The 20,435-nt window shown below is 40.7% G+C and overlaps 2 protein-coding genes across 3 annotated transcripts in view; both read right to left on the reverse strand.

Annotated features, from left to right (window-relative positions):
• Positions 1-985: 985 nt before the first annotated feature.
• Positions 986-9,685, reverse strand: ADGRF4 (adhesion G protein-coupled receptor F4). Its single transcript, XM_027640932.1, has 8 exons — positions 9,635-9,685; positions 9,159-9,195; positions 8,853-9,013; positions 7,596-7,880; positions 5,492-6,856; positions 4,573-4,614; positions 4,434-4,493; positions 986-1,909 (listed from the first exon to the last, which is right to left on the reverse strand). Exons 1-8 carry the CDS (start codon positions 9,683-9,685, stop codon positions 1,904-1,906), a joined length of 2,007 nt encoding a protein of 668 aa, XP_027496733.1. The 3' UTR covers positions 986-1,903.
• A 6,220-nt stretch (positions 9,686-15,905) lies between these two features.
• Positions 15,906-20,435, reverse strand: part of CD2AP (CD2 associated protein) — an 81,086-nt gene continuing 76,556 nt past the window's right edge. The window contains exons 16-18 of one of the 2 annotated variants that reach the window (XM_027641075.1): positions 20,207-20,388; positions 19,344-19,407; positions 15,906-18,235 (exon numbers count right to left, since the gene is read on the reverse strand). In XM_027641075.1, the coding sequence (XP_027496876.1) occupies positions 18,194-18,235; positions 19,344-19,407; positions 20,207-20,388 (288 nt within the window). In that variant the 3' untranslated portion in view covers positions 15,906-18,193. Of the gene's footprint in view, positions 18,236-19,343; positions 19,408-20,206; positions 20,391-20,435 lie in introns of those variants that run through there. The other variant, XM_027641076.1, reaches the window with a different exon arrangement.

The raw sequence follows: 20,435 nt of genomic DNA on the forward strand, positions 1-20,435 counted from the left end.
TAAATCCATGGCAGTAAATTCAGGTGCACAGCAGGTTGCTTTCTCTGTGCTGCAAAACGCTCGACTTAGTTCCTTTCCTTCATAGGGAACAGAGGTACCTGTGTAAAGATTCACAGTTGCAAAGGACACCCACTGAACACTGACCAACACCTTCACCCAACACTACCTATCCTGTGCCAGTTTTTTATCTATTTTTTTAAAACATAGAAAATAAATCAGGTGTGCAACACCACAATGCAATAATCCCCTCAAGTATGAGGAGCACTGAGGTAGCTCTGATACTACTTGAAGAAGGACATTCTTCAAGTAGTCCTTGGGGTTTGGGGAAGATGCTACTGATGTAAAAAAGGTTTAACAGAGACAACTCCAAGATACATGTAACTTCCCAAGGGGGGAAAGAAAAAAAAAACTCTCCCAGTGCTTCAAGGAGAGAAAGAAGCTACAGCAGAGAAGGAAGCTACAGCACAGAAGATGTTCCTTGACACCAAGTAGCAGACTTCGGGGTAATGGTCTTTTTAGATCTATGTTACAGCAGAACATAAGCCCAATTTTACCTCTAATTGATTAATGCTCTCCAGTGTGTAAAAATACAGTATAGACTCTTGTAACAAAACCACAGTTTACAAGAAAAGAAGAGAGGAGAGCCAGCAACAGAGTCCTGAGGAAAAGAAGTGTCTCATGGCCCAGAGCAGAGCTCTGCCCTCCAGCCTCTCCCACCAGGACATCTGGCTGTGGGTTTTTCCATGGTACATATCACACCCTGCACATTACTCAGTTCATTTGCCAGGGCATTTTAATCCCTCTTCAGTAAAGGTGTATTGATGACATTAAACTGTATTATTTTTATTAAAACTTCTATATCTCAAATGTATGTGAAGCCACATGGGGCTAAGTGATTTCTGACTCGAGTAATGCCAGTGAATACTACAGAGCATTTATCTACATGTTTGGTAGAGAAGGATAAGTACCACTTATTAGTAATAATGACAAAACTTTATTTTCATTTGAAACCATCAAGTCAGCCTGACAACAGACAATAATGTTTCTATCAAAGCCTTCATTAGAAAGGGTTTCTCAGACCAAGGACAGATTTTCTACTGAAACCAGACACTCCATCTCACATGGAAAAACCATTTCCTTGCTCAGGACATTGCTCGGGAGATGTCCATCAACTCTTGATTCAACTCTGAAGAATATTCCAAGTTTGCTTTCCCACATCTAAAGAAGGAAACCGATTTATTTGCAGAGTCCTCTTTATTATTTGTTCCTGTCATTGCCTTGCAGGACAGGAAAAAGAACAAAAATTCTGTCCTAACAGACTAGAAAAGGGTTTTGTACAATTCCTCTGACACACGAGTACAGAGTTGGAGAGAACAGCTGTAATGCAGAAATAGAGTTATGTTATCCATCAGTCTGAGAGGACAAATGGAAATGATGAACACAGTGACACCAAATAGAATCAGTTTTGCTCAAAAGACAGCCAAAACCACCTAGATTTGTACATATTAAAAATTAAATAATTTTAGAACAGCTCCACATACTGTACAGTTCCATATTGCACTGACATAAAAAAAAAAAAAGGAAAGAAATTGAAGCACTGAAATGGCAAATGAGGACAAACTCTCCTCACAGCAGTTTTCACAAAGGTGAGAAACAAGCTTTATGTATCAGCATGTTTCCTCCAAGGGTTGCAGCAACACTGATGGTTTCCTGCTCCTGACAGCAGGTTTAAAGCCTTTTCTCTTCTGGTTTTCATGATGCTTCCTGTGGTTGTGCTCCCAGACAGTGCTGTCCATGCTCCGAGCTGGTCAGACACTTCAGCTCACCCCAAACCAGGACTTCTGTGCAAGAAGTGCTCGTTTTCTTCTTGCTAGTCAGATCCATTGAAGACAACTGTCCACTGCTAGGACTGGGGAGAAAAAAAAAAATCAGCAGGTCAGATTACAGATATCATCCATGGAGGGGGAGGGTCCACTCCAAACAGGAGTTTCCTGTGAGAAATGTCACAGGATGGTCAACGTAAAATCTGACCCAGAAGAAAGGCTCCTCTGAGTCTGGAGAAACATGAAACAAGTTTGCATACCCTTCTAGATGTATTATATCTCCACCATTAAACCCCCAGATATACAGTCCCATTTTGGGCCTCTCACTACAAGAAGGACATTGAGGTGCTGGAGCGAGTCCAGAGTAAGGCAGTGGAGCTGGGGAAGAGTCTGGAGTGCATGTCCATGTGAGGGGCAGCTGAGGGAGCTGGAGGGGCTCAGCCTGGAGAAAAGAAGGATTAGGGGGCCTTCTTGCTCTCTACAACTCCCTGAAAGCAGACTGGCTAGCCAGGCAGGGGTCAGTCTCTTCTTTCAAGTAACAAGTCATAGGACAAGAGGAAATGGCTTCAAGTTGTCCCTGGGGAGGTTTAGATTGGATATTAGGAACAATTTCTTAACTGAAAGAATTGACAAGCGTTGGAACAGGCTGCCCAGGGCAGTGGTGGAGTCACCAGCCCTGGAGGGATTTCAAAGACACATGGATGTGGCACTGAGGGACATGGTTTAGTGGTGGACTTGGCAGTGCTGGGTAATGGTTGGACTCAGTGATCTCAGAGGTCTTCTCCAACCTAAACAATTCTATGATTCTGTGATTTTGAAACTCCTTGAAATGAGACTACTTTTTTTTTTTTTTAAATAACAATTATTTCAGGTGTGACCAACTTTTTCAGCTCTCATGAGTCAAACTCCATGCTTACACCCAAGTTTACAAAAGAGGATGACTAATGTTTTCCCCCTCTGTTATGCCATGATAAACACCTACACATGGTTTCTTCCACCCAGGTGAGTGACAACATCGACCCAAATTCTTAGGCACATGCAGCCACAGTTTCCACACCAAGTTTTGCCCAGTGATATCACTTAATACTTTTATCAAATGTTGCTGAGTCATAGAACTAATGAAATTTAGACCTGTTGTTTCCAGAAGGTTATACTGGTGGTGACTTGAGAAAACTTTAACTTTCAAACTTTCAGTCCTGACCTAAAGCCTGATAGGATGTGAAATACCTTCACTGTTGTTTGGATCCTCAATCTGTATAAGCAAGAAATGTAATCTCAGTTTGTTAAATTCGGGGTAGCCACAAACACATCCTTTCTTTTTCCTCTGCTGCATAGGAAAAATCTTCAGCAGAAATTTGAGGCTTGGTGGGTTTGTTTGTTATTGGGCTTGGGGTTTGTTTTTTTATTTTTTTTTTCACTGGTTAATTGTTTTGTTCTATTTTTTTTTTTTAAGAGAAAACCTTCTGCAATGCATTTAAACTTAGCACATACGGCAGGATGCAACTAAAAACTAAACTGGAGAGGTAGGATGCAGCGGAGTCAGAAGTTCCACAGACATGCAGCCTCTCCTGCCCCAAACAACCCAAATGGTGATATCAGAAGGGAGCCATAGTTTCCACAGCCCCTCTATTTCCCCTCATAAATCAAGTATGTTTGCACAAACTGTTAGTGAAAGACCCTCTGCAGCTTTCAATACTAGAATCACAAATGGAAAAAAGCAAGGAAATTATTTTTTCAAAGTCCAAACTGAACTGACACAGTTTCTTTTGGTAGACAGCAGGAGTACTGTAGATAATTCTTGTGAGACCGCTAAAGAGGATTCCCTTTCATAAACACAGTGTAAAACCACTAAAGCCTTGGTACCAAAAGAAATCTAAGAACAACAGACAAAAGTTTTCTAGTACAGGTAGGAAGCACCAACTCAGTGATGCCAACACATCAATTCTAACAAGGTTTTCCTAGGAAGCTGCTGAAACACAGTTGTTTCCTTAAGGTTTAAACACTTGCTTTTAAGGAACTGCCCTGATTTTTAAAAAGCCCTCAAGCTTTCATGAGCACACAACATCAACTAGCCCCAAACATACTGTCTGGGCTCCGAATGGTTTCCATCCATCAGCTGAAAGCAGAATAATCCTCTCACATTCTAAAGCAGCCCTGCTGGCATACAGATCCACATTTTTGTGAAGGAAGCAACCAGGTCATTACATTGGGATTTTGGACTCCTAATTCTGTTCCTTCCTTATTCAGTAACCTTAAAGTAAATCTAATTTACAGATGGGGGGAAAATGTCATTGGCATTGTGTATCTAAAGGGCTTGGACATCTACAGGTGAAGAGATTAGATTAAAATACCATTTTTAATTTTGTAACAACAGCAGTAGGTCATGTAGCAGTAACAAAAAAAGATCAATTGCCACTTCTGATATTTAGGAGCTTAATATCCTCAACATATCCTTTTGAGATACTTGTATTTCCTTCAGCAAGCATTTGCCTTAGAAAAATGTTAAACTAGGTAAGATGTAGTGGATGGTTCCATTCTTTTCATGTACAAATAAGAAGGTGTGTAAATTGGTAAATTAAGACAGTAACAGGGAAATAAAATAATCTTTACCTTTTCTAGACCCCACTTCCGTCTTGATGAAAGGCAGTTCATCCTTAAGGCTTCCCTTGTCTGTAGATTTAAATTAAAAATATTAAAGGAAACGGTTTCTCAGGGAGTAGAAAATGTTCATATAATCCAGAATAAGTACCTTTCTGTCCAGAAGTGTCCCAAACAACAGGATGAAGAATCCCTAAGAGATTGCAAAACCAGTTAACAAAACCAGCATAGCCACATGATGTTTCTTAAGTGCTTCTAGATGTCATTTCCTTAAGGATAGACCTCATCTGCTATGATTCGGGTAACAGCAACACACAAAATGGGTTTATCCACCTGGGACATATGGGCTGTCTGGGAACACCAGGAATGGATATACAACCTGTGTTAATTCTCACTACAAACTGGACTGATGGGTTACATAGCAGGACTTTCTCAGCCAACTCAGTTACAATCTGAATCAAGAAGAGCTAAGACAGACCAGGTGTACAACAGTGTGTCAGGTAACATTGGATGTTAACACCAATCAGTTATTCAAAACCACAGAATCAGTCAGGGAATGGTTTGGGTTGGAAGGGCCCTTAAAGACCATGCTGTTCCAACCCCCCTGCCATGGGCAGGGATACCTCCCACTAGACCAGATTGCTGAAAGCCCCATCCAACCTGGCCTTGAACACTTCCAGGGATGGGGCATCCACAGCTTTCCTGGGCAACCTGTGCCAGGGCCATCTTCAACAGCAAATGAGAATTTTCTGTGTATTCGTTAATTGATAAGGGTGAGACATCTTTGCAGTTACGAGACATTAACTGGTGTATTTTATGTTTAACAGAAATTCATCTTCTTAATTGTTCACCACACTTTAAACCAACTATTTTGCCCCATTACCCATCTACCTTTACTACTCTAATGCAGGATGCCTCGTGCATGTATTATGTAAAGGGGCTGAGTCAAAAGGAAAGTTTAGATCCTATTTTTCATGCACAATACATGTTGCCAGTCCCTCTTTGACCTGATACCTTTATCCCAGGCTCAAAATCTGAGCACACACTATTCCTGGTCTCCCAGAGTTTACCTGGAAGGCGTTCAGCAGCGCGAACGTGATGTGGAATGCCAGAGATCGGCTGTCGAGAATCGTGGCCAATCCAAACCCCCAGGTGAGACCCAGAAGAGGCGTCAGAAGGGCAACATTTTTGCTGATTCGGATCATGCTGCTCAAATCTTGTGACTTGCAGCCTTCTCCAACAGAGGATCTCCCAGTCTTCACCACAACCACCACCACCACCACCAGATTCACCACAATGATGCTCAGAGCAGGCACGACAAAGGCCAAAAGGGCTTTTGTCTCATACCAGTTAAGCCAGCAGGCTCCACTCCTTAAATACCCATTCTTTGGTTCAGTGATGGCAACAGTGAGGATAGATATGACCAAGGGACATCCATATCCAATAGAGAATGCTGCAGCCAGGAACACAGATCTCGTTACCTTAAAAAAAATTAATAATAATCCATAGAGAATCAAGAGTCCCAGTGTAAACATCCAAAAAAACAAGGCAAGGTAGAAAAAGTGAAGGAAAAAAGTGGCTGCTACACACAACTGGTAGTTCAGGGCTGTATTGTGCACAATAGCTGCCAGGATGAACAAAACATCAGCAACGAGCAGCGACGCAGCGATGTTGACCAAACAGAAGTGGCGCATGTAGGTTATTTCAGTTTTTGTGACGTGGTGCCAGACAACAGCCTCGATGACAAGGCAGAGAACCAGGCTGAGAATGGAAAAGCCTAAGCCCACCCTAGTGATGTAATCCAGTGCCACGCTCCGCGGCGTCGCAGGGGACATCAGAATGGAGAAGGACTTGTAGGTCCGGCGCTGGTGGGAGCAGACACAAACCACGCTGCTGACGGTGTCCAACTGCATCCTGCACGCCCGGCTGTCCCAGCGCCGCTCAGCAGAGTGCCACCCCACACACTGGGCCTCCACCTGCTCCAGCTTATGCACCTTCTCAAAGGTGAGCGAAACCCGCTGGAGCTCCTCCGGCAGAGACACCGACAACACCATCCCGTTCACAAACCCGGGGTCCAACCGGGCACTCTCCATAACGGCCCCGAGCGTTGGGAATGCGATGCTGATGGCCTTGGAAGCCCTGGGCAACTTCAAAAGCTCTTCTTCTGGGATCATCACGTGCCCAGTGATGTTGCCTGTGTTGTTGAACTCCATAGAAAAATCAAAGCTCGTTCCTGAAGTGTTTCTGTGTATGCTGTAGCCTTTCGTAGCGATGAAGGGCTCCTGCACACTTTCCGACCCGTTCCTTAGAAGAAGCTTCCCAGCAAACAAATTCACGGAGTCCAGTAATTCTGAACCAGCATTTCTGTCCCTTACAAAAGCCCAGTTGGAAATGATGGAGCTGTTCAGAATATGGTTTGCTATCCTGCTGTAGCTCTGAAACAAACATGAAAACTATAATTTTTTTTTTTATATTAGAAGAAACCAAATATTATTCCACTGGCAGAGCTTCCCAAAAGGCTTATTTAATTCATGAGTGATTTTTACAAAGGAAATATTCCTTCTGACACTGAACATGCTCTCCATGATCCATCCCAGTCAAATCTAAACATCTCATTACTAGAATTGTCCTATCCTCTTCATATATAGATCAAAAGGTGATTGGAGAAGTAAATATAAAGTAAAATATCAGGACACTCTAGTTCTATTCCAGACACTGACCCACTGTGCAGACCTGATTTACATCACCCTTCCTGTATTTCTTCCCCCACCTCTCTGATTTCTGAGTTCATCAGGAAAAGATACCAGTTTCTGTTGTGCAACACATGACACAACACAGCTGCAGGTCAGCATCTCCAAAGCTGCCTTCCCTACAGTGTCATACTTCCAAAATTAATTCTTCCTTGTACTGCTATTCCACAGCTACAACAGCAGGTCCTGAAAACTTTTGCTTTTAAAGAAATTTAATTCCACAGTACATTTTCATCACATGTGAATAAGTCAAACAGTTTCTCTGACAACAAAACAATGGCCCACTCTGAAAACTCTTTCCAGCTGATCTCTGTGTGACTTGCAGCCACCATTTCATTGGACATTTCTGGCCATAAGGACAAAATACTGTATGGATGCTCTGGAAACCTCAGCAGCACCTCCCAAAGCCCACAAGAGTAAATACCTGCATTTTTGCTCTAGTGACATTCTCTGATAACAGCAGAGAAATCTTCTTCAGCAAATCCACTATATCAGCTATGTTTCCTGGAATGGCTGGTGAAGACAGGATATCTGGGATGATGCACGAAAAATCAGCTTGGCAGCTTCTATTCCCATGGTCATCAGCACCAAAATGTTTTGGCCCATCTCCAGGCTTCCCATGCCCTGGCTTTCCTCCTGCTACAAAAGGAAGATGTTCTCCAGCAACATGTCCTTCAGAGCATGGAAGGAGTCCACTTTCAGATATCCTCTGGAGGGAGGAAAACACATTTGAGACAATTAATGAACAGAATGAAAATGAAGCTTCAGTTACAACCAGGCAAGAGGTCTGGTGCTGGGTGTGCAGGGAATGTGCCAGATGGACTGAAACCCAGAACCAAAGCTCACCTGAGAAAACATTGTACTGGTACAACACACAAGAAAAGAGGGGCAAGAACTAAATGCAGTGCCTTATTCTTGAAGTGATTTAAGTTTTATTTTGTCCTTGAGGAGAATTTACCATGAATGATCTGATCATTACAGATACTGCTATTGCTCTTTACTCAGGTTCATCCTGGTGTATCCTTGTCTTGGTTGAGATCCACATGAGGAACATCAACAAACTGAACAAGACAACTTTGTTTCTGAATTATGTTTCCACACATGCATTTCCCAAATTTATTTCCTTTCACTTGATTTAAGATGGTGAAAGGACGAAAGCACAAGTCTGATGAGGAGCAGCTGAGGGAGCTGGGGATATTTAGCCTGGAGAAAAGGAGGCTCAGGGGTGACTTTACTGCTCTCTACAACTACCTGAAAGGAGGTTGTAGTGTGGTGGGGGTTGGGCTCTTCTCCCAAGTAACAAGCGACAGGACAAGAGGAAATGGCCTCGAGTGGCACCATGGCAGGTGTAGATTGAATATTAGAAAAAATTTCTTCACTGAAAGGGTGGTCAGGCATTGGAACAAACTGCCTAGGAAAGTGGTGAAATCACAATCTCTGGAAGTGTTCAAAAAACATGTGGATGTGGCACCTAGGACATGGTTTAGTGATGAACACAGTATTAATGAATTGTGATGGGTTAATGATTGGACTTGATGATCTTAGAGGTCTTTTCCAACACAAATTATTCTGTGATTCCATGAAGTCAAAGCTTTGCTCAAGATTGAGAGGGTATGGAGGGAGAGGCTGTCTTTGAAAATTATGAGCATAGGCCAAAGAAGGTGTATAGAAGTTAACTCACCTGAAAAAGGGACTGAACATCCAAGTTTGCACAGGCATCAGACAACATGTGCCACTTTCTGTCTTCACAGACAAAGCTTGTCTCCCCGTGGAAGGAGGGAGAGCAAGGCTGAATACAAACAGCTCCATTGTCTTGGCAGGGAATGACGTTTATACAGGCATCTGAAAAATAAATCGAGCAGATATTGTTATAAGGTGTAAGACCTCATGGTCCTCATGGTCCATGAGGTGAGTATCGGTGGTGTAAAGTACTGATAACTGATAACAACTCAAAGAATTAAACAAGACACATAGTTATTCACTGTACCTTGCTCATTACCAGTCTTTGATTCCCTACCGAGAACCTGAAAAATAAAAAGTAGAATATATGTTGAATATTTAAATAAATAACTAAAGGATGATTCCTTGGCACAAACCAGAAAGAGGGGAAATAGTCCTTTTGAGTCCAGAATGCAGAGCTCATGTCCCCTTGCTTGTACAGACCAATTCAGAACTCACTACTTAGAGTTTGTCTCTCTAGATGAAACCTTCAGTTGGACCCTTCTACTGAAATGACACACTGAGGATCACCCAACTCCAGTAGTTATTCCTCAGTCAAAAAGCCTCTGTTAGGCTCCAGTATTTCTCATGTTGATGAGAATATATGAATTTCTGATGTGATCTATATGCTTTTTGCCACAAGATAGTGCTATAGTTGTACAAATACCAATATCTGCTTTGTTCCCCTCTGGACTGGGAAGCAGCCCTGAGGTCTGTGTGTAGAGCTCCTGCAGGTAGGAATACCTGCTGGAACTGTGTGTTGTACAGCCTGACATAATCCAAAACAGCTTCCATCGTTGCTTGGGCCATCATCTACAACCAGTCAAACCTTCCAAAACCTAAAGGGGTCTACAAGGCTGGAGAGTCACTTTTCACAAGGGTAGAGTGACAGAACAAGGGGGAACAGCATTAAATTGACAGAGGGCAGGTTTGGATTAAGTATCAGGAAGAAATTCTTTACTGTGAGGGTGGTGAGGCTCTGGTACAGGTTGCCCAGAGAAGCTGTGGCTGTCCCATCCCTGGAAGTGTTCAAGGTTAGGATTCATGAGGCTTTGAGCAACCTGGTTCTCACAAGTTGAATAGCAGGTTTTTAGCACTCCAGGAGTTGTGCTGGAGGTTCACTGGCATCTGGCATACTGAACATACTGAATACTTCAAAGTATTTTCTCCTGGAACAGGTTGCTCAGAGAAGCCATGGTTGCCCCATCCCTAAAAGTGTTCAAGGTCAGGTGGGATGGGATTTCAGCAACCTGGTCTAGTGGAACTCACCCTGAGAGCACTGTGTGGTGTGGCCAGGAAGAAGTGCACAGCCCAAAGGAGCAGGAAGCAGACCACCCTCACATCCATTGTTGAGCATTTGCTGCTTTCTTCCTGGAAGAAACATATTAAAGAAGTTTAGACACCATTGTTTCCACTTTTTGAACACAGTCTGAAAGCAGCTAAACCTATGACAAAGACTGTCCTTACTGGCCTTGCAAGGTGGATTTGGGGCATTCATAATTTATTACCTTTACTGAGAATGATTTGTGAGCCCTTTCTTGAAAAAAGAAAAAAAAGAAAAAAAGACAAAATCTGTCCAACACTGAAAGTTACTGCATTAATAATTTACTGTAAACCGAGAGCTGGAGAGCTTATTAAAGCAGTTCAGCCTGTGGGTCCCTTCAGAAGTGATTTAAGACAGCCTTGCCTCCACTTCGACACTGCTGCTCTCCTTGGGCAGTTCTTGAGGAGCCCCATCATGAGGTAAGAAACTTGGGCACTCAGGGCTTGGATATCAAAAACTAATAAACAAGGACCAGACCAAGTAAAGAGTTATTTCCTTTGCAGGTGGATTCAGACCTCTACTCCCTCCATGAAGCTTCCTGTGGTCCTTGATAGAAGCTAAACATCCTGGGATGCAACTTGCTACATGTATATTTGTTGGAGGAAAATAATTCAGTAAAAGAAATTAAGGAAAAACAATGTTTTAGATCAAACCTGATTATTACATGCTTTACATGTCCAAGGCAAAAGCAACAGCTGCTCTGCATTCAAAAGAATTGAGACACTGATCTTCTATCACTGGATGTATAAGTAGATTAGGTCATTTACTAAAAAATAAGAAACATAAAACCAGTGAGCGAAAACACTAAAGCACAAAACAAATGCTCAGCTGCAAAGCAGGATGATTACTAGATTTCAGGAGATGGCAACAAGAAAAAGCTCATAAAATCACCATGCCTTGATAGGACCCACTGAATTTTCCCCCGACACATACTGATCAGCACAGATGATGTAGATCAGAAGCACAAAGGGTCCTGCACTGATGGAGCAAAGATGTGTTCTCCCATCCAGGAGACTCCAAGCTCTCACCATCTGACAGCATCAAAGGCCCAGGCACAGAGCTGGCTGCCCCTTTCATCTGTGACATTTGTTCACACCTTGCTATGCTTTTAGGTCTGTGGGTTTATTACTTAACTGTGAAATAATCATAAATATAGAGCTTGATGCACTGAATTTCTAAGCTAGCTCTAAAGGAGAGCCTTGTGACAGCCTCTTGAATTCAACTGCTAATTGGAAAAGCATTTTCTGGGTTAAAAGCTACAAGCCATTAGCTCTTGTAAGGAAATAAAATGGATATGGAGAAGTGAACCAAAATACTTGGATCAATATTGACAAAGAAGGGGAGGTGGCTGGGAAACACCTACAGGTCTGAGGCAAAAGGTTGTATCAAATTCTTTCCCGATTTCTGCAGTCATTAAGTGTTGATTGTGTGCTCGTAGCCCTAATTCCATATCACAGCTACAATCCTTGAGCTCATCATGTCTCACCATTAATTAATTCACATTCATTTTGTATTTAATCACCAATGGATCTCCACCCAGGGCTGTTACCTTTGAGTGAGGTAGAAATCTGGGACACCTCCAGGTATCTCAGGCTCACAGAGATACTGGCCCGTGTTGCCAGTGAAACACTGATCTCGCTCAGCTGCATTGCTTGACTCATCATAGAAACCTCTCAGTCTCACCAATGCAAGAATCTGCCAAGGAAACTACTGTGCAGCAACAGAAGCTTGGAGCAAAACAACTAATACAGCAGCAAGTCACTGCCACTTTAGGAAAAAACAGGGATGTAGTGACACAGGGCCACATGAAAGCATATACAGATATTCCTCTTCCTCCAAAGCATCCAATTATGGCACTTCAGACAGAGGATAATTTATCTCTTCTCATAAACTATCTACTACCATTAATGCCTGACTTTTTAAGCAGCTGTAAACATGTTAATTCTCTCTTCCAGAGGATCCTGTTTTGTCAGGACACAGGTACACGAGCAGCTGAGTTGTCAATACTCTCTCACATGAAAAGGATTTTCTAGTGAGAAGACACTGCCACACCCACAGGTTTCTCCCACCCAGCTCAGGAGACTGTCACCAGCTGCTGATCCTCCTTCTCCAGGTCATTTCAAAGCCCTCAACAGAAGGGAAAGAGCAAAGAGTGAGTGGATGGACAGTGGTTACAAGAGAGCAAAGAGCCTCTTAAAACAGTAAAAAGAAAGGTAAACTGATCATGTATTTAAAAAGTAATCCATATGCTGGTTAATGCATCATAGCCTCAAATTCAAATCCCTTACTCTGTCACTCTTGTTGGCTTAAAATTGAAGTATTTCATAAAATCCTACAAAACTATCCTCCTTGGCTCTACCCCAAGCATGTTCTTGCATTTAACTTCTGGCAGGATGCATTGCATGGCAGTCTGGCCCCACATGGGCACAGCTACCAGAGGGCTCTGCCCGAGCAGTGACAAGTGTGGCAGCTACACCCCCACACTGGTGGACCCAAGGTCTCTGGCCAAAGGGTTCTCCATCACCTAAAGTCACCTCTCTTCCCTCTCCACATGACAAACTATAGTTAAGTTTACAGGGAAAGCTATAAGCTCAAGTTGTACAAAATTAAAATTTATACTGACCTTGCCATAATTAGCTGGACAAATATATTTTCCCAAACAGTACAAACTTGCACTGTATGTATTTAAAACTTAATAAAAATATTAAATCCATTGTTACAGAACCTAATCTATTAGTTTTAGGGCTTGAATGGCCATGATCACTTGCCATTGCTACCATGCAATTTGAGGCTGCAGCAAGAGACTTCGGAGTGTTCAGCATGCTCATCCAAGCATAAAAAGTAAAGTTCTTAATTCTCCCAGAATGGTATTAGTTGTATTTTTAAAGGAATCACACTTAAAAAATTTAAATAAAGCAAGTTCTGAGAAGAGTTATATTTATAGTTAACTTTAGCCATAAGAAAACTCCAGATTTTCTTAAAAGCTACAGCACCGTGATTAGAGACCAATTACAAAACTTCAAGAAAAAAAAAAATCAGAGGTTAAGTAATTATTTCCACAGATGTAAAGAGAATGTAAAACAGATGAAATAATTTCAAAGTAAATACAGCCACAGCAGTTAAATGCATTTTAGATTATGAATGAACCAATTTCACAGACCACTGATAATTCCCAAGCAGTTCTGGAATAGTGAAGTTTTGTGATAGTGCTCACCGTTTTCAGAAGTCCGGGTTCTACATTAAGCAAAGTTAACCCAGCCAGAGATCATCAAGGTATCAGAGGTGATTGTCTAACCATTCATCTGCTGCCATCGTGCCCCAGCCTCACTCTCACAGCCTTACCCAGTGTTCCCTGGGTGCTCTGATTCAATTGGAGTTTTCCCATGAAGAAATAACCTTGGGAACCAGCTGCTTCTTGTCTTGCCTGACTGGATTAATGTTAAGGAATCTGCAGATGACAATGAAGGTATTGCACTGCAAAATGACAAAACAAGTTACAAACACACCCACAGAACTGCCAGATTGCCACCTTTGCCAGGAGTCCACACTGATGAATCACACTCACGTGGTTGGTACCCTTCCTCCTGGTGGAGGAGGCAGCTTCTGCTCTTCTGTATTTCACAGAACTACAGAATGGTCTGGGTCAGAAGGGACCTTAAAGATCACCCAGTTCCAACTCCTCTGGCATGGGCAGGGACACCTTCCACTAGACCAGGTTGTTCAGAGTTGGCCTTGGACACTTCCAGGAATGAGGCATTCACAACTTCTCTGAGCAACAGACCTTCTTAACACCCCAAAACAAAATCTTATCAAGTTAATGCATCACCCTTTATAAATCCAAGATGACACTGCTGATGGGAGCACAGCTAAAAAGCTCAGTGAGCAAGTAATAACCTTTTCTTTAGGGACACCTAATTGTAAGGGGTGACAACTGCCTGATGAACCTTGTGCCATGGCCACTGCTGGCTCTCCTAAATATCACCTCACCTCCAACATCCAGATTCCCAACAGCCAGTAGTTTACTGTAACAGATGGAAAATTCCTAAAGCTCTTCCTACTAACAACAAGGCTGCTTTCAAAGAGCTTTAGTCACTACATTTTTCCACATCCTTGCAAAATGTTTACAGGGTTTCCTGAGATACTGTCATTTTGTCTGCTACCACAGATCCAAACATTCCTCAGTCACAGGCAAGTCTCCAAATTAGCTGAAAAGTAGGTATTATTTACTGCTCTGTTTTGATACAGCCAGTCTCACATCTCACATCAGCACCAAGTAGGAATTTAGCCAAGCACAATCATACACAGCCAACACAACCCACCTGGGAAGGTTAAATTACTTGTACCTGATACAACGGCAGGTAGAGATGAATTTAAAAAAATACCTCTACGTAAGAAGGGCCAAAACCCAATCATGCTGAAGTATGGACACCTGTTTTAAAAGGCTTCTTGCCTATGTCACCTGGAGCTGTGCTTCTACATACCTTCTAAACCCTTATGATGGCAAAACTGAATGCCCCTGATTGTCAAACATCTCCTCAGCCTCAGCAATAGTCATCTGAAGGACACAAAGACCAGTGTCCTGCAACACTCAGACACAAACCTGCTTCTCCCAGGAGGAATAACTGAATTTGTGCTCCCAGGGGGCTTGGAAAAAGACTGAAACCATGACTTCCAGAAAGGGGAGCACTCCAAACCCTAAACCAGCAGCATCAGTCAGTTGGGGTTGTTACAAGCTGGTCAGGTTGTTTGCATTCCTCAGGCTGGGAGGTGTGTGCCCAGGCACCCAAAGGGAGTGGTTTGTCTTCTCAGCTCTTGCAAAATCCGATTACTCAAGATCTACGACCAGCTGCCACAATGCTGATTTCTCGGAGATCAGAAACATCTCAGATAACTTTAACAGCAGCCAAAAGGCAGCTGTGAAAACCTGTTTTTACCATCCCTTTGAAAAGAGTTAACAGACTTCTGAAAATTTATGACTTTAAAGAATATGAGGTATTTATTTAAAAGTTCAACAGATACTTTGCTACACAACTCAAAGTCAAACCTTGCATGACATCACGGGTTTCCATCAGAAACTTCACTATCATGAAGCAACATTAATGAAAAAAGTCATCTTTGTGGAAAAAATCAAATAAGTAGACCTGTAATTTCGGTGTGTTTGGTTTTATTATACTTTGTATGCAAACAAAAACTTTTTAGAGAATCTTGTTAAGACTGAATAAAAACCTTAGAGTTTAAAAATACCCTTTTGTTGTTCTGTTCCTCATTTACCTTTAACCTCATAGGTATCCCTATTAAACATCCCACACCAGAGTTTTCAGTTCTTCACTATACACTTAAGTGCTTCATGCATTCATCCATGTTACTGAATGGAACAAGGAGCCTAAAAAGAGGCTCTGAAGATGCAGAGTAAGGTCAGTTCAATATGAACCAATGGGGGGGGGGGGAAGAGAGAAAGAAGAAATCCTGAGAAGTTACACTTGCAAAAAGCCCAGTAAGCTTTCCAACTGCTTGGATCCTAAGCCATCCTGACAGTCAGGAACCAGAGCATCCCAGTGAGCAAATGAAAATCTGAAAGCCTCAAATGGGGACTATATAAATACTTTGCTCTGCCCTCCCCCCGCAACTCCTCCTGCAAAGGATTTACCAGCATACAAAATCATTCCTGAACAGAACTGAGAAGATGTTTGAACAGGTTTTTATACTGATTTTATTTGCTGAGTTTGGATAGCATGCATCATTTTACAGCACCGGTATAAAGTCAGTGAAGCACACAGCTCATAGGAACTTGTACTGTGGAATGTCTTCAAAACCATTACCCTCTCCCCCTCCACCGCAGTACAGAACACTGGCTGAAGACAGGACAGACACATATCAGGGTAACTTCCTTATGGCTAAAAATACTCATAGCAGCGACTTTTACAGAAGGGTTCATTAAATCAAGTCATTGCACTTGGGTCATTTATTGCTATAGCGAACAAAGGCCATTAAATAACAAATGCCTTCCATTTGTGGCTTTAACTGATTGTCTTGTTCTGTTCATCCTCAAGCTCACACAGAGGCACAACTTCTGCAGAGCAAATCCATCCCAAGATTTGTTTCATGCTCCAACCACAGTGAAGAGCTTGTATAACAAAACTGGGTATTCCATTAGGCTCAATTCTTGCTTTCCATCACCTGCTTTAGAGGTGAATTCCAAGCAAGGGTTTAGTGTCTGACGAGAAGCATTGCTGCTGCACATGATTCCTCAATATAAATACATGGCTCAACCCTTCATTTGTGGTGCATTTAGGCAATTCGAAGTTAAAAGCATTAATATTGAATCAGCTTATTACCAATTTGACTAGCAAATATTACTCAATACCTGCATAGTATATTAATCAAATTTCATTAACTATTTGAATCAGCAATCGACGAACATCCTCCAGTTGACTTTCTGACATTTAATGTTTTATGATGCATCAACTGTGGAAAAAGTACACTCTCAAGAAGTAACACTTCCATGTCACTTGAGCTAGTGACATACTAAATAATTACTATATGTATGACTACTCCCATGAATAGAAGTTTAATTACTTCTTTTATCGGTGAAGTTGCCAAACTATGTGACACTTTTTTGTCATTTAAATTACAGCAGATCAAAAGGAGATGAGCTCATTACTACCAGAATTAATGCATTTTGACTGGCCTTCTAAAGCTGTATGGTTTTTTAATTCTTTAATCAAACAAACACAGCAATAAATACCATTATCTCCCATCACTTTGCATATTATTTGTATATTGTTCTGCTGCAAGTGCTGAGCTCAGGGGTTAAAGATAATGGTAATCCACAAGATCTCAACTGTTTTCCATAAAATAAAGACACTGTCTTGGACATCAGCAAAATTATGTCAAAGCAATTGTTCCAATTACTCATTAAAATACAAAGGTGTTATTAAATTTAGAGGTACACAGTATACTGAGAAAGGTCATGGCATAAATATATAAATATTGAGACCTTTTGAGAGTATCAAAGTTCCAAAGGGATTTATTTGGAGACATGTTATAAACAAAACCTGACTATTGTAAAAACAGATCAAGATGCATACTGAACCATTACAAAGACTGATGACTTCAGTTTAGATACACAGGTACACAGACGTCGTGACTTAAGGTTTCCTTTTCCATGCTGTATACTGGAGTATTTCAGGCACAACAGGTTAAGACTGGACTCAAGCCTTTTTTCTGTATTTCCTGCATTTTGTGGTTTTACAAACTGATTTTTTTTCATAATTTCATGATTCAGTCCTAAATCCCTTTTTAATCCAATAGTGCAAGTGACAAACCGTTCTGCTGAACTACTCGGATTAGGTCACCCATTCTCACTACAATGCATAGGAGTTTCACCTGCTTCATTGCACTAACAAATTCCTATCTCATTACTCAACTTATAAACAGTATAGTATTAATATTCTCACTGCAGACAGGCACAACAGCATAACCCTGGGTGAGACTGCCAAAATTATACAAATATCATATATTCCCTTTTGCGTGTAGGGGAAAAGTAGTGACTACAATTACAATACAGTTATTCCACCCCTCCCAATAGACTATTTTACAGATTAGTTGTAAAGATAGATCACCCTATTTATAGTATACATCTCTTTAAAAATTAAGCTACAGGTATTCCATAAAAATCTATTAAGAATTCCCTCTCCTTTCTATACAGATTCAGTAGTATTTTCTAGCAAACCAAAAAAATAAGGTCTGCAATTCCAGCACAGTAAGAAATAAGGCCTCTTTTATATTGGCAAAAAAATTACACCATTATTCTTTTTTGTTTTCTTATCTCTCTGAATATAAGACTATATTCCTTTTTTTACTATATTTTTTCTTTAAGACCGTAGAACAACAGCATCCATCATTATGAAATAAGAGTCAGTTCTCCTTGTGTTCAGCTTTGAATTCCTGGTGAGTTAAAAACATTGAGTCCATAGCTCTCATGTAGACATCACTGCTTTCTTCAATTTTTCTATTTCAAGCTGGAAAATGGACATTTTGAAAAGAAAGTCAGTATTAAAGTAGCAATAAAGGAAAGTCTTCAGAGCTTTCACCAAAGTTGTAACCTTTTCAAATACACTGAAGTTAATAATATTGTAACATTACTGCATATAACAGCTCAATATTTACAGCTGATTTGGTAATACTATATTGCTAAACAAACAGGAATGTAAAATCATTAAGAATTTGCCTACGGTTCTGGTACATCTTGTCAGATAAACTCACTCTGAACAAAGGAAAGCTGAGTTATGGAATCACTTGATGTGTCCCCATGTGATACTGCATCATCACCTCAGAGTAACTTTCTAAAACAGCCTTCATACAAAACGTTGTGCCATGATCAATTTGTATTTCTTCAAATGCACTTAGAGGATACCTGGAAGTTACCTCTTCTTCATCCCCAGTGCATATTTAAGGCGACTGCATTGATTGCTTTAGAGACACGTTAAAAAGTGGACTCACCAGAAGTTGTTCTCAACTGCCAAAAGTAGCTTTGTAGTCAGTAAGATGCACTACTTCACAAACAAAATGCCCTTTTGTACCAGACTGAAATAACTTCCTACAATGAGCTCATCCTGTTAACTACTTAATGACATCATACTGCAATGCAGGCAGTGGTCTTCATCTATGAATTGAGGAGTGGTGTTCATTCATCAGGAAATTTTTCAGAGGCATTCTGTTCTTTTGGCCAATTATCCACACTTAATATTTAGACACTTCATCAAAAATTTAGAGCAGTTTACTTTTGCCCTGTTTTTCTTTTGATTCTCTAAAGTAAATTTGTCTTTCAATCTTAAAAAAGCGAAGTACAACCTGTCCAGTTGGACATATTTCTAGACACACTAAACTGAACTCACACCTCAACACCCACACACTTTATTACAAATAATATTCCAGGTAACAAAAGCTGAACTTGGATCTTCTATATACATCCAACTGCCTTGTGAAGGATTCATTCAACCACATGCTAACACAGTAATGCAAAAAAAGTCTGAACAGGTTTGTTGAGACTTTCCTGTGACATCAAATTCCAAAACAATGCCTACATACTTCTGAACTACCCAACCCTTCCCAAACCAGTAACTTTACCTCCAGATTGCTTCGCAACAGCTTCTCTTCTTCCAAATCCTTCTTTAGTTTTTCCAGTTCTCTCCTAATAGTAAAGATACCAGAAATACAAGTTAGAGAGGGGTGGAAAAAATCTTCACATTACTGAGGACACAGGCTTTGTTTAAATTTTACAAGTGAAATTCACATATGAAGGTACATGGCCACTAGTGAATTGTTACTCAAATTTGTTGGACCACGAGCTTCTACCAACTCCCAACACTTCTTATCTATCACAATGCACCTATTCCTAATTTTTAATCACAATCTTAAGTAGGCTACTTAAAAGTTCGAAATGTTATGTAACCTGTAAAGTTGAATTTAAGCTAAAATAACCTGGCAATTTCTACAAAGAGAACAAATTACTTAGAACAGAAAATTCCTAAAACATGTTTTATTCCATAATTATGTTCAATCAAGAAAGTGCCAAGAATTACGATCACACATGATGAGGTCACCATGATCACCAGTTTGAATATCTTTCTCTACTAACAGTCATGTCAATACTGCAAACACTTGTGCACAGTGTTACACAAGGCCAGCACATGTACTTACGTTATTACCACAAAAAATTACCTACTTTTCCTTACAGTGAAAGCATAAACTGTTTGAGAAATACTTTCAAAAAGCTGTAGTGAATGCAGGAGTGCAAATGTGTACAAATTCCAAAAATATTCTGACATCAAATTTGTACATATTTAGGACATTTAGTTGGATCAACTTTGAAAGAAAAGTTCTAAATTAATATATTATCATACAATACTTTTCTTACTTTTAAGTCTGGCAATAAAGGCATTTATAAGGTTCTATATATCCCTTTGGAGACTGAGAAAGAAAATATTTACCCATGTTCTTTCTTCAGTGCGTCTATTAAACCCATCAGATCATTAATCTGAGTCCTGAGCTCTTCCATAGTAATTTTTTCATCATCAGTTTCTCCTTTAAGTTGGATGTCTCCAGGTAAAAAGTCAAGTATGACAGAACTTGGTCTCTGAGATGAAGATGTAATTGGGCTGAATGCAGATGGCTGAAAAAATAAATTAGTAGAAAGCTAAGAAACAAAAACTTTATGAA

Source organism: Corapipo altera, unplaced genomic scaffold (assembly GCF_003945725.1).
Source record: "Corapipo altera isolate COAL_440 unplaced genomic scaffold, ASM394572v1 46, whole genome shotgun sequence".
NCBI lineage: Eukaryota > Metazoa > Chordata > Aves > Passeriformes > Pipridae > Corapipo > Corapipo altera.

Coding starts and splice junctions, on each gene's coding strand:
- ADGRF4 (XM_027640932.1), bottom strand. CDS start 9,685: ATGGAAGCTGTTTTGGATTATGTCAGGCTGTACAACACACAGTTCCAG. Junction 7,881..8,852: donor ATGTTCAGTCCCTTTTTCAG/GTGAGTTAACTT, acceptor TCCTCCCTCCAG/AGGATATCTGAAAGTGGACT. Junction 4,494..4,572: donor GGACACTTCTGGACAGAAAG/GTACTTATTCTG, acceptor TTAAATCTACAG/ACAAGGGAAGCCTTAAGGAT.